The 14,269-nt window shown below is 36.0% G+C and overlaps 1 protein-coding gene across 1 annotated transcript in view; it reads left to right on the top strand.

The window, feature by feature from the left end:
* MIB1 (MIB E3 ubiquitin protein ligase 1) overlaps positions 1 to 14,269 on the top strand; it is a 234,167-nt gene that overhangs the window by 89,367 nt on the left and 130,531 nt on the right. Inside the window, exons 5-7 of the mRNA XM_007935594.2 lie at positions 1,280 to 1,346; positions 3,485 to 3,689; positions 9,542 to 9,725. Of these exons, the coding sequence (XP_007933785.1) occupies positions 1,280 to 1,346; positions 3,485 to 3,689; positions 9,542 to 9,725 (456 nt within the window). The remainder of the gene's footprint in view (positions 1 to 1,279; positions 1,347 to 3,484; positions 3,690 to 9,541; positions 9,726 to 14,269) is intronic.

Below are 14,269 nucleotides of genomic sequence, written 5' to 3'. Positions count from 1 at the left end.
GGTAGTGTAGTGCCTAAGGCATTTGACTGCTAAACAGAAGGCTGGCAGTTCAAACCCACCAGCCACTCCTTGGAACGAAGATTGGGCAATCTACTTCCATAGAGATACTGCCTTGGAAACCCAAGGAGGGGTTACTGTGAGTTTGGTTTTTGGTCCCCAAGGTTGCTCTACTAAGTTCACGTTTCCTTTATACTTTTTATTATACCACAGCTGCCCATCCATTTATACATTTAAATAGTAATTTGTTTTCTTATAAAAGCTAGGTGGGAATGAACTTAAATTAATCAAGTTATGGTGACGTAAGGACTAAAAGGATTAGAAAAATTAACTGAACAAGGATTCAAAAGCCTGGATTTGGTTTCATCCATTTCTGCTTTCTGACTGTTCAATTTTGGGTCAAATGACATTTTGCTTTCATTTCCCTTATTTATAAAATAAGTTAATGCCTGCCTTGTATATCTCATAAAACTGGGAAGAGAAATGAGTTGGTTTTTTTGGGTAAAAGAATCTTTAAAATTGAATGCATTCTGCATATTTTAAATACTAGGTATTTGTTGTAAACCTCCTTTAGGATGTATTTTTGAAAGTATTGCAATATAAAATACTTAGGCATTTTATTACTGAAAATTTTGATGAAACATTCTGTAGAAGAATCCTGGTCAAAAGGGGAAAGTGAAGAACAGAATTTCAAATTTTCATGGAATCTGGAGCATAGAGCGTAGAATTTCTCAAGAAACTATTTTCTTGAGATAGTCTTTAAGCCATAAACTAAAAATATCCCTGAAATCTTCATAAAACCAAACAATAGAGTAGCTTAACCAGTAAGGAATGTCTGCTCAAGGCATACTTGAAAGGTTAGATAGGAACTTGAAAGATTAGATAGGAAGATTAGAAGTCAGTGACTTCATGTTAGTGGAAGAGGAACAAGGAGGATAAGAATGGTTGTACAACTCAGAGAATGTGAACAGTATCATGGAATTATGTAGGTAGAAATTGTTGAATTGATAATTGGTATATGTTCTGTTGTGTATATTTCTAACATTTCAGCTGTCTAATTTTGAGTTTTAAAAGCTAAAAGTTAAGTAAAATATCTATTTGAAGATCAGGTTTATAGTTTTTGACAGGTGCTTTTGAAAGTGACATTTAGTGTGATTGTTAACCCTTAGCTACTCCTGGCTTTGTGGAAGGTATGTTCTAAATTAACATCTTTGCATATTTCAGGTACGGAGCCACACTTGAAGTTTTCATGGATAATTTTTCTGGTTTCTTTTCTTCTTAGTCTGATCTGAAGTGTGTCCAGGATGCTAAAGGAGGTTCTTTCTACAGAGATCACTGCCCTGTTCTAGGTGAGTTAGCAGACTAGAGAAAATTACTAAGTCGTGGGTCAGAGCTAATGTTAGTTATCATTGAAGTTACTTAAATCCTTTTTTGATTTTATTTTGATTTTAAGATGTTTTGTTTTGTGATTTATTTAGACTCAGAAAGTTGTTGCAATGTCATAAGAATTGATATGTCATAATGTATCTTTGAAACTTTCAACTGTAACCTTATATTATTGAAAATTTTAGGTTTGCATCAGTATTTCATATACTACTCAGAGTAGGCTCAGGTAATTTAGGCTTTTAAATTCCTTAGACTTTCTGTAAAATTACCTTTTTTTTTTTTTTTAATTGTGATTTGGGTGAAGATTTACAGAGCAAATTCACTTCCATACAGCAGTTCACATATACTTTGTCTCATGACATTGACCACAGTTTACCACAATGCAACAGCTCCCCTCCCACTTCCTCCCCATAGTTACCTCTACCTGTGTCCATCCCTCCATACTCTCCTGCCCCATGAGCTGTCTCCTGTGCATAAGCAGCCCTTCTTTCTCCCATGATTATTCTCTCCAAGGCGTGTATCTACTTGAGGTAAATGTTTAACTCACATGCCTGTATTTTGTTTGGCTGGAAACCACAGGTGTGGGTTCAATTCCAGACTTGAGGGGCGGCTAGGGGCCATAGTCTCGGTGGTTCCATCAGGCTCTATCAGACAAGCAAACCTGGTCCCCACCTTTTTTTTTTTTTCCTCCAAATGATTTTGAGTTTTGTTCCACATTGTTCTCCCTCTCTATCAAGGATCTCCTACATAGATCCCCTTCCAAGTGGATGACAGTGGTAGCCGGGCACCATCTAGTTCTTCTGGTCTCATAGTTGTATAGGCTACAGATCGGATGGTGTACCAGTCACTAGGACTAATTCTTTCCATGAGTTTTGGTTTTCTTCATTCTTCTTTGCTCTTGATGAGGAGAGACCCATCATTGCATCTAGATGGATAAAATTATCTTTTAAAATAAAAGGACAACTCTGAAATGAGGTAATATAATAATACAATTTCATGTGTTAAAATTAAAAAAAAGAGCAAACACTATCTTCATTTTATAGATTGCTTATTGTTGCCAGGATGAACATTGCCACACGCTTCTCATGAAACCCTTAGTCTCTGCATACTTTCTTTCGTGTGAATTATTATATGTACCTGTTTCCAAGTCAGTTAACTTTTTTTTCTTTTTGCCAAAAAGTGCTGTTTTCTTGCAATGTAAGTTGATTTTTTTTTAAAAAATGGAAAATGTGGAAGAAATACTGTGTTTATAAGATCTCCATTTCTTTTGCTTTCAGAATTTTCTTGTTTTGTGTCTTGCCTTCAAAAGAAAAGTGCAGAATCAGCATGCACATTTTGGATCACTCAGCCTAGTGTTTTATGATTATGAATCCTTTATCTTAAAACTAACTTTGAAAATAATCTAGGGAGTGAGCTTTGAAATATTTTAAAATGTTCTGTGGGCAAAATTAAAAAAAAGAAAAACAATTTATTAAAAAATAGTACTAGCCCTAGAGGTAACTATGAGGAGGAAGTGGGAGGGGAGCTGTTGCATTGTGGTAAACTGTGGTCAATGTCGTGAGACAAAGTATTGTGAACCGCTGTATGGAAAGTAAATTTGCTCTGTAAACATTCACCCAAATCACAATTAAAAAAGAAAAAGAAAAAAAAAAAAGAAAAAAAATAGTACTAGCCCTTAAGATTTATTAAAGAAAAATTACATGGTTCTCTTTCATGTTCTCTATTTACTATGTCACTATGTTTCAGATGCAGTGATTGTCAATAAAATATCCAGGTACAAATGTTAATGTTTTCTACACCCAGAACTTTGTGTTTTGAGATGAGGTTGCATAGTTTTTTTTTTTTAAATAGATTGTACTCCTGTTCAGTCTTTACTGTAAATCATCTTATTACTTGGATTTTTGAGTTTGATTTTTCCTTTTTCAGTCTCTTTAGTTCTAGAATCTCTTCCTTATGTGTATTTTCAAAACATTTTAATATTAGATGGAAGCTAGAATGAAAATACCTAGAGCTTTTAAAATAATGTTGTTTTAAAATAACACAATTTTATGTTGTTGCTGTGACTTTTTTTTTTTCCCTTCAACTCCCTCTGCAATTATAGGTGAGCAAAATGGTAACAGGAATCCTGGTGGATTACAGATTGGTGACCTGGTAAATATAGATCTTGAGCTAGAAATTGTACAGTCTTTGCAGCACGGTCATGGAGGATGGACTGATGGCATGTTTGAGACTTTAACTACAACTGGAACTGTTTGTGGCATTGATGAAGATCATGACATTGTAGTACAGTATCCAAGTGGCAATAGGTTGGTGATATTTCTCAATTTTAGATAGAATTTAGATGGCAGATAGAATTATTACAGAGAGCCTGAAAGAAAGTAAATAATATGGCATAACCAAAGATTCATTAAAGCTAGCTCTTAGATAAAAATCCAGAGTATGTTAGTAAGGTAAAACAAATGATACGAACTTTGAATATGTGTATGAATTTATATGAGAATATTTACAGTACATTGTTTCATACTCTTTTTTTCTTTAGGGAGTAGAATACATTATGTCACTGATAGTTGCAAGTATAGATTAAAAGGTCTGTGTTTATAATAGACCATATCAATCTACTATGAATGTGAAGGATAAAATTCAAACAGCTCTGCCCATACTCCTCAGTATTGATTCTTTTTTGATAACATAGCTTTCTCTTGCCACAGGCATGTACATACACACTAATCCTAATCATCAGTCATAAAAATACATTCATTTCTTCACATCTGTTCCTTTTCACATCACTTCCTCTGTGTAGAATACTCTTTCTTCCTATTCTGGATTGGCTCTTCTGCATCCTATAAATACTGAGCTCATATGCTTTGGGAGCTTCCTCTCTTTTCCCATTTGACTTGGTTTATGCATATGCTGTTTGTCATTTTAAGTCTTTTACAAAATATTTATTAAAATGGTTATTTATTTGATCTTCTAGATTGTGAGTTTCTTGACGTCTGGGCCCTAGGGAGAAAATATGTTTACAATATTTTAAAGAAAATGCAATTATTGAATATTTCTCTAAGCTTTATTACTGACATGCTCGTTAAAAAAAAAAATAACACTTAGAGGTTCTTTCAGGAGGATTTTTTAAAAAATTTTACTGTGATTTGGGTGAAAGTTTACAGAGCAAATTTATCTCCCGTACAGCAGTTCACATACACTTTGACTCATTTCATTGACTGTAATCTCCTACAATGTAACATCTCTCCTCCCACTTCCTCCCCATAGCTACCTCTTTCTTGTTTCCTTCCCTCCCATGCATTCCTGCCCCCTACGCTGTCTGTCTCCCTATACATACACAACCTTCTATTCTCCTATGATTGATCTCTCCAAGGAGTGTATTTACCTAATGTAAATATTCAGTTCATATGCCTGTCTTTTGTTTGGCTGGAAGCCACTGGAATGGGTTCAATTCCAGACCTGAAGGGCAGTTAGGGGCCATAGTCTCAGTGGTTCCACCAGGCTCTATCAGACCAGCAAACCTGGTCTCCCTTCAACCTGTTTTTTTTTTTTTTTTTTCCTTTAAATGATGTTGAGTTTTGTTCCACATTGTTCTCCCATTCTATCCAGGCTCTCCTACATAGATCTCCCTCTGAGTGGTTGACAGTGGTAGCTGGGCACTATCTAGTTCTTCTGGTCTCATAGTCATATAGGCTGAGGATCGCATGGTGTACCCGTCACTTGGACTAATTGTTTCCACGCATCTTTGGTTTTCTTCATTCTTCTTTGCTCTGGACGAGGAGAGGCCCAATTGCATCGAGATGGCTTATTGCAAGCTTTTAAGATCCCAGTCACTCCTTGCCAAAGTAGGATATGGGACATTGTTTTTGTGTAGTATGTTATGCCAGTTGAGCTTCATGTCCCCTGAGACTAGGTCCTGAGGGCACAGGTCCAACTACTTGCTCCCTCTGTGTAGCTGGCTGTGGCCAAGAAGTTACTACAACCTTGTCTCTTCTCAACTCTGCTACATACCTAGGAATTCTTACAGAACATACCAATACACTAGTAGAAACACTGTCTGCCAATCCTATACATGGTCATTGGCACACTCGCCCCTGCATAGACATATCTAATCGATCAGCCTGTCCACTCATTTATCCACCTGTAGATCAATGTTTGCCGTCACTGACAACATAGTACCGTATGTGCAAAAGGGTTCATCTTTGTTGTCTGTACCTTCAGGAGCCTGGATATTTTAATGGACTGAGAAAAATTAACATTAAATTTATTTAACATTTAATTAACATTAAATCTTAGAGGGCACATGTGATCATCTCAATAGATACCGCAAATCATTTGACAAAATCCCATGCCCTTAGAATTCTGCAGACAAGGAAAAGAAGGAAACTTCCTCAGCCTGATCAAGAGTATCTATGAAAAAACCTATAGTTTTTCATACTTATCACTCTAATGGTGAAAGCTTTTTACCATTACCTGAATGATTTTCCCCCTAAGATCAGGAGCAAGATAGGGATGTTCACGCTATCCACTTTTATTCAGCATTACTGGAAGCCCTAGCCAGGGCAGTTAGAGAAAAAGAAGAGATAGAAGGAAAACATAAAACTGTCTCTTGTCATGGATGGCATGATTTTACAGACAGAAAAACTGAAGGAATCCATAAAACAACTAGTAGAACTAATAAACAACAAGTTTAGCAAGGTTTGGAAGACACAAGATCAAAATATAAAAATCAGTTTTATTTCTGTTCACAAACAGTCTGAAAATGAAATTAAGAAAACTGTGTCATTTACAATGGACTCACTTCCCTGGATTGGCTCTCAGCCCAACAGTAGAAAGACCTACATGCAGAGCACCTACTCCAGGGAGATGTACCCACCTACCCCAGGGAGATACACCCGTTAGATAAGTCAGCCCTGACACATCAGAGGGGCACCATTCATGTAGGGGGAAAAGCTGCGTAGACAGGAATGCATAAATAAGAAGGGCACAGGGAAGGGATATTTACAGGGAGAAGATAAGATGGAAGGAGAATTTTTTATGGTTAGGGATTGTAATTGGGGCCGTCAAATCAAATGTACATGAACTTTTGAATGTAAAACAAATGTTTGTAAGTTTGGACCCAAAGCACAATTAAAAAAACAAAAAAAAAAGAAAATGATGTCATTTACAGTAATATCAATATAATATAATACTTAGAAATTTAACAAAAGATGTGAAAATGTAAAGCATTGTTGGAAGAAATGAGCAACTACCCCCCTTACCTCACACCATATATAAAAATTACCTCAAAATGGATCTTATGTTTAGATCTATAGATATAAGAACTAAAACTGAAAAATCGTAGAAGCAATCATAAGGTGCAGATCTTTGTGACTTTGGATTAGACAATGATTTCTTAGTTATGATAGCAAAAGTACAAATAACCAAAGAGAAAACAGATAGATTGAACTTAATAAAAATTAAAAACTTTTGTGCTTTGAAAGACACTATCAAAAAAGTGAAAAGACAGCCCATGTACTGGCAGAATTTATTTGCAAATTACGAGTCTAATAAGGGATTTGTACTAGACTATATAAAGAACTCCTACAATTCACCAATAAAAAGACAGTTGAGAAATGGGCAAGGGATTTGAATAGAATTTTCTTCAAAGAAGATATACAAATGGCCAATAAAGCAGATGAAATGATACGTAGTATCATTTAGTCATCAGGCAAGGGAAATAAAAATGACAGTGAGTTGCCAGTTGATCCCCACTAACTTGGCTAGAGTCAGAATGAGAGAACATTTGATAATGGATGTGGAGGAATTTGAACCTTCCTATATCACTGGTGGGAATGTAAAATGGTGTAGCTATTTTGGAAAACAGTCTTATGTTTTCTCAAAAGGTTACGCCTAAGAGTTGCCATATAACTCAGAATTTCTAGGTATATATCCAAGATAATTGAACATGTATATTCATGGAAAGCACTGTTAGCGTTAAAACAGTCACAAGGTGGGAACAACCCAAATATCCATGAACTGATGAACACTTAAACAAAATGTGGTGTGTTATTAAACACTTAAAGTGTTTAAGGATATCATTCAGCCTTAAGAAAGAATGAAGATAAATGCTTTAACATGGATGAAATGTGAAAAAAATTGCATGAAGTGAAAGAAGCCAGTTCCCAAAGGCCACGTATTCTGACATTTCATTTATATAAATAAACATATCCATAAAGAGACAGAAAGCGCATTAGTGGTTGTTAGGGTCTATAGAGAGTGCTTGCTAATAGTTAAGGGTTTCTTTCTGAGGTGATTAAAATGAAAATAGTAGTGATGGTTGAACAATTCTTTGAACCTCTGAACTGCAAACTTTAAAGAGATGAGTTTTATAGTATATGAGTTATATCTCAATAGAGCTGTTACTAAATAAAAGAAGGAAAAAATTTAAGGAAATAGGTAAAGGTCCTATTAGCATGTACTAATCCATTTTAAATGTCGTGTGTTGAATATTCTCATTTTGTTTGGGAATTGTTAAGTTAACATTCTAGGCAGAGGGAACACTTAGTAAATATCTCCATGTTCAGGCACAGCAGTTAGGTCTAGAAAATTTTAGTAATAAAGTAAAAGTTACTGTGGTTGATAACTCTGAAAAGAAAACTTTGATTGTGATTTTTATTCTTAACTGGTGAGAGGCCCTTCTTTCTTTTTGTGGTTCTTTTAGAAAGAGAAGTTGGTTTTCATGGTTCCAAACCAAACCAATTACTATTTAGTTGATTCTGACTCAATGTATGCCAGAGTAGAACTGTGCTCCGTAGGGTTTTCAGTGGCTGTTTTTCAGAAATAGATTGACAGGCCTTTCTTTTTAACTTGACGGCAGTGAGTTGGTTTTTGGTTTGGTTTTGAGTGTACTTGAACCTTTAGATTAGTAGCCAGCTATTTGACTGCCCAGGGACTCCTGAAGGTACTTAGTAAACTTGTTTTCTAATAGTGTGACACTTCAGAGTCATTTACGTGCTAATGACCAATTGAGTTAAGGAGAGATGGATAATATGCTATATTCAAAAAGCTTCCCTGACTAGGGAACCTGTTGTCCATGGAGTGCAATGTGGGACTTAGAGGAAATGATGTGTTACATATTGTTACACATCTACTTGATGGAATATTAAGTAGTTATTTAGATGACAGTTATGAAGATGGGAACAACCTAGAAATATGCTTATGTTTCATCAAGAATTAACTAGAATCCAAATTTGTTTTAATACCATTATATAAAATAGCCATGAATGGCAAAATAAAAGGAGATAATATTTTTATCTAACAGATTGGCAGTGGTATGGGGAAATGGTATGTTCTTTTTAGAGCAGTTTGGCTCTTTCACAATTATAAGCAAATATACTTTGTTCTGGTAGGTACACATCAAGAATATTTAATGAAATTGTGACCCCATGTGCATATAGATATAATACAGGAATATTTTGTATAGTATTGTACATAATAGTGAAAACTTGGAAATACTGTATATGACAGTCAGTAGAAGAATAGTTAAATACATAGCGTATATCCATGCTGTAAATATTCTGTAACCATTAAAGTGAATTAAGTAGATTCTTAAGTGTGACATTGAAAAATAAATCTTCCAAGATAAATTCCCTGAGAAAAAAGAAGTCACAGAATAGTATATGTGGTACGATCCCAATTATGGAAAGGAGTTGTCTTTGTACTTTATAAATAGCATGTAGCGTATTGATAGATGATTTATAGGGGAACGTAACAGATCATTAATAGCGATTTCCATTGAGGGAGGGACTGATGATCCAGGTATGTTTGTGTGAAATAGTACTTTTACTTTACATGTTTCTGAAATGTTTGATTTTTAACAATGAGCATGTATACTTTTTACTCTTAACAATGTTAAAAAACATGCCAGCATGAGAGACTAAATCTAGATGGAAATTTACTAAAATGTTAATATTTGTATTAAGATGACTCTTGGCCCCAATTTGTACATTAAAATTATAAAAAATAAATACACTTATTCAAGATGTAATTGCAAAGGGTTGCTTTACTATTTTGATTTGTTATAAAGTTTTCCTCCCTGGATTTGGCAAATATTTAACCAAGAATATTTTATTAAAACTAAGCTTACTCATTTTGAGTTTTGGTTTTGATCTTTTAGGTGGACCTTTAATCCTGCTGTTCTCACTAAAGCAAATGTTGTCCGAAGTGGGGATACTGCTCAAGGTGCAGAAGGAGGCACTTCTCAGTTTCAAGTGGGTGATCTTGTACAAGTTTGTTATGATCTGGAAAGAATTAAACTTCTACAAAGAGGACATGGCGAATGGGCTGAAGCTATGCTTCCAGTAAGTGTATATAAAATAGTTTGCAACTAGGAATTAATGATGTTTCTATAGTTTTTATAAAGTAAATTAATTTTAAAAAACATACATTAGTAAACCTTAAGAGAATTGTACTTTTCATGGGAAGATAAGCATCTTAGTGCACTTTGTTTTTTAATCTATTCTAGTTAAATTAGCTTGGGAATGTCCAGAAAGGACTATAATTAATATTTTTGAGAATGTATAATTATTGATAAAAAAGTGGTATTGGAGAGTGTAATGTATGTGTAAGGCAACAGAGGCTTTCCTTATACTTAATCCCAGAATTAAGTGTGTAGACATTGTTCTAGTCACTGGCAGTGCTTCTTAGGATTCCTCATTTGGGAAATGCCTCTCTAAAAGGTAAAATGTGAAAGAGCAGCTCAGAATGTGGTTTCTGAAGGTAGCTTTACTCCTAAAGAGCTACAGTTTAATTTTTTATTTATTCATTCAATACATGTTTCATCAGATGTTCAGCAACAACAAACACATTTGTTTGTTCTGTCCCTCTCAATCTGTACTGGCCTGTTCCATCCTAATACATTCCATTCTACTCCATCCTGGCTCCCATCGCCCTCCTCCTTACCATTTTGTCTACTGTCTAGTCTCCAGTTTTTCCCATTGTCTCCTCCTGCCTCATCCAGTCCCAACTCCTGTCCTGTCCAGCCCCCATTCCCAGCCCATATTTTGCCTTCCTACTGTCCCACGTAGGAGCTCTGGTAGTGTAGTGCGTAACGCACTTGACTACTAACCAGAAGGCTGGTGGTTCAAACCCACCAGCCACTCCTCGGAAGGAAGATGGGGCAATCTACTTCCGTAGTGATACTGCCTCGGAAACCTAAGGAGGGGTCACTATGAGTCGTGTCCAACTCGAAGGCATGTAACAACAACAATTAGACATAAAATAAAATTAATGAGTGATAGTTACATATATATTTTCAGAAGGTGTATTGTAGAATCTTTATTTTAATCCAAAACATTAAATTTTAGATGAGCCTTCTTGGTTTTGTGTGATTTTAAAGTTGGGTTTTTTTAAAAAAATGGATGTACTTCATTCTAATTGTAGTATATGTTGCTTAAAATGTTTTTTTTTTCACATGATCTACCTAGAGGTACCTTGGAAAAAGGCTTGGTGACCTACTTTTGAAAAATCAGCCGCTGAAAACCCTATGGAACAGTTTTATTCTGACACACATGAGGTCTTAAGTTGGAATTGACTCAATAGCAACTGATTTGGTTTTTGGATAGGAGTTATATATACTATTTTAAGACTTTTTACAGTTAAAGTGATTTTGTTTCTTTCCTGAGCAATGACACTTTATATTAGCTACTATCTGGTGAATGCCTAATTGTCCTAGGTACTGTTCTAAATGATATATAGCCATGCACTGTACAGTGTCCATTTGGGCAGTGTTTGATTGCATATACATCCGTGGTCCTGTGTGGTTATGATAGTGTTCAGAAATCCTGATCTCGGAGAATGGGATGTGATGAATGCAACCGCTTCGTGCACACAGCATGTGTATCTCATGTCTCTCATATACAAAGCAATGGCTCTCATATATGTGTTGGTACAGTACATATCTAACCTATAATACTTATATCTTGATAATCATAATAAATGTCTGTGTCACTGGATTATTTCTGTACTGTACTGTATCAGAGGCAGCATCCAGTTTCATACATCACACATTTCTTGAGTGCTGTAGCATTATCTCTGTTTAATTTTCTTTGAAACATATTATTGTGATGTGCATCATGGCACTCAAACACAGCAAAACCAGTATTAGTGATAGTAACAGCAAGAGGCAAAGGAGAAGGATTGATTTGAAAGTGAAATGAAAGGTTATTGCAGTGAATGATATTGCTTGCAGTTTGGGCGTTTCATAATTGACAATCATGACAATCTTCAAAAACAAAAAGTCTCCAAGCTGTTGAAAGGATTGGAACCAGTGAAAGGTACAAGGCCAATGAAAATGTTACAGGGACCTATATCACATACGGAGAAATTGCTAATGACATGGAGGGAGAACCAGCACAAAAGCAAATCCCTTTCAGTACATTGAGTCATTGATAAGGCATGAAGTTGTCCAAGATGCTTAAAGAAAAGGTTGGATCAGACTGCAATATGGTGTTTGCACAACATGCAAATCACATAATGTCCTATTTCACAGAACATATTGTGGACATTAAGTGACATATAACTATATACATATATACACACATATTCATACATATATGTATATACAGATAGATATATACACATACAAACTTTTAGTAGTATTACAAGTAGGTAGTAGAGTGGCATCCTTATTTTAAAGATGAGAAAATCCAAAGCTAAGATTCTGAACTGGAATTTGAAGCCAGATCTGTGTTATTTTGAAGTCTACGTACTCATTCTGCCATCTGAAACTGTTATATATATATCACATGCAAGTAAATCTTACTGAAGATAATTCAGAAATGGTCGCAGCAGTATACTGACAGAGAACTTCAAGAAATGTAAGCTGGATTCAGAAGGGGACGTGGAGAGAGAGATACCATAGCTGATGTCAGATGGATCTTGGCTCAAAGCAAAAAATACCAGAAGGATCTTTACTTGTGTTTTACTGACTATGCAAAAGGCATTGGATTGTGTGGATGATAACAAATTATGGGTAACATTGAGTTGTTGTGGCTAGGTGCTGTTGAATTGTCTCCAATTCATAGCGACCCTATGCACAGCAGAATAAAACAACAGGTCCCGTGCCAGTTCCGCGATCCGCGATCTATATTTGAGCTCATCGTGGCAACCACTGTGTCAATCCATCTCGTTGAGGGCCTTCCCCCCCTTTGTCAGCCATCCACCTTACCAAGCATGACATCCTTCTCCTGGGAATGGTCCCTTCTGACAACATGACCAAAGTAGGTGAGATGAAGTCTGGCCATTCTCGCTTCCAAGGAGCATTCTGGCTACACTTCCTCCAGGACAGATTTTTTAGTTCTTTTAGTAGTCCATGGTACTTTCAGCATTCTTCACCAGCACCAAATCTCAAAAGCATCAATTCTTCTTCGGTCTTCTTTATTCATTGTCCACCTCTCATATGCATGTGAGGTGATTGAAAATATCATGGCGTGTGTCAGGCGCACCTTGGTCCTCAAGGAGACATCTTTGCTCCTCAGCACTTGAAAGAGGTCCTTTGCAGCTGACTTGCCCAGTGCTATATGTCGTCTGATGTTCTGACTGCTGCCTACATTTGCGTCGATTGTAGAACCAATCAATGTAAGGTCTTTGACAACTTCAATCTTTTCTCCATTCATCCTGTTGCTGCTTAACAGGTCCAGTTGTGAGGATTTTTGTTTTCTTTATATTGAGATGTAAAACATACTGCAGACTGTAGTCTTCAGTCTTCATCGGTAAATGCTTCGAGTCATCCTCACTTTCAGCAAGCAAAGTTGTGTCATCAGCGTATCACAGGTTGTTAATGAGCCTTCCTCCAATCCTGATGCCATGTTCTTTTTCATAGAGCCCAGCTTCTCAGATTATTTGCTCAGCATATAGATTGAATAATTATGGTGAAGGGATACAACAACAACACACTCCCTTCTTGATTTTAAACCATCCAGTGTCCCCTTTTTCTGTTTGAAAGACAGCCTCCTGGTCTATGTACAGATTCCTCATGAGTACAATTAAGTGTTCTGGAATTCTCATTCTTAGTGTTATCCACAATTTGTTATGATCCATATGATCAAATGCTTTTGCATAATCAATAAAACACAACACAAGTAAATGTCTTTCTGGTATTCTTTACTTTTAGCCAAGATCTGTCTGAATTCAGCCTGCACCCCTGGAAGTTCTCTGTCAATATACTGCTGCAATCATTTTTGAATTATCTTCAGCAAGACTTTACTACTGTGTGATATTAATGATATTGTTTGATAATTTCTGCATTCTATGGGATCCCCTCTCTTTGGAATGGCCACAAATATGGATCTCTTCCAGTCATTTGGCTAAGTAGCTGTCTTACCGATCTCTTGGCATAACCGAGTGAGTGACTCCAGTGGGGCATCCATTTGTTGAAACATCTTAATGGTTATTCAGTCAATTCCTGGAGCCTTGTTCTTAGCCAGATCTTTCAGTGCAGCTTTGACTTCTTCCTTCAATACCATTGGTTCATGAACATGTGCCACCTCCTGAAATGGATGAAGATCGACCAGTTCTTTTTGGTCTAGTGACTATGTGTATTCTTTCCATCTTATTTTTATGCTTCCTGGATCATTCAAAATTTTGCCCATAGAATCTTTGAATATTGCAACTTGAAGCTTAAAAGTTTTTCTTTAGTTCTTTCAGGTTGAGAAATGCCAAGTGTGTTCTTCACTTTTGGTTTTCTAACTCTAGGTCTTTGTACATTTCATTATAGTAATTAGTTTTGATGTGTGCATTTATTGCTACAAATTGGCCTCTGATCACTGCTTTTGCTGTGTCCCAAAGATTTTGGTATGTTGTGTTTTCATTCTCGTTTGATTCAAGGAATTTTTGAATTTCAATT

The sequence above is a fragment of the Orycteropus afer genome, unplaced genomic scaffold, assembly GCF_000298275.1.
Source record: "Orycteropus afer afer isolate SDZICR_OR568_19922 unplaced genomic scaffold, OryAfe1.0 scaffold00030, whole genome shotgun sequence".
NCBI lineage: Eukaryota > Metazoa > Chordata > Mammalia > Tubulidentata > Orycteropodidae > Orycteropus > Orycteropus afer.
This window is presented reverse-complemented; position numbering and strand designations above follow the sequence as displayed.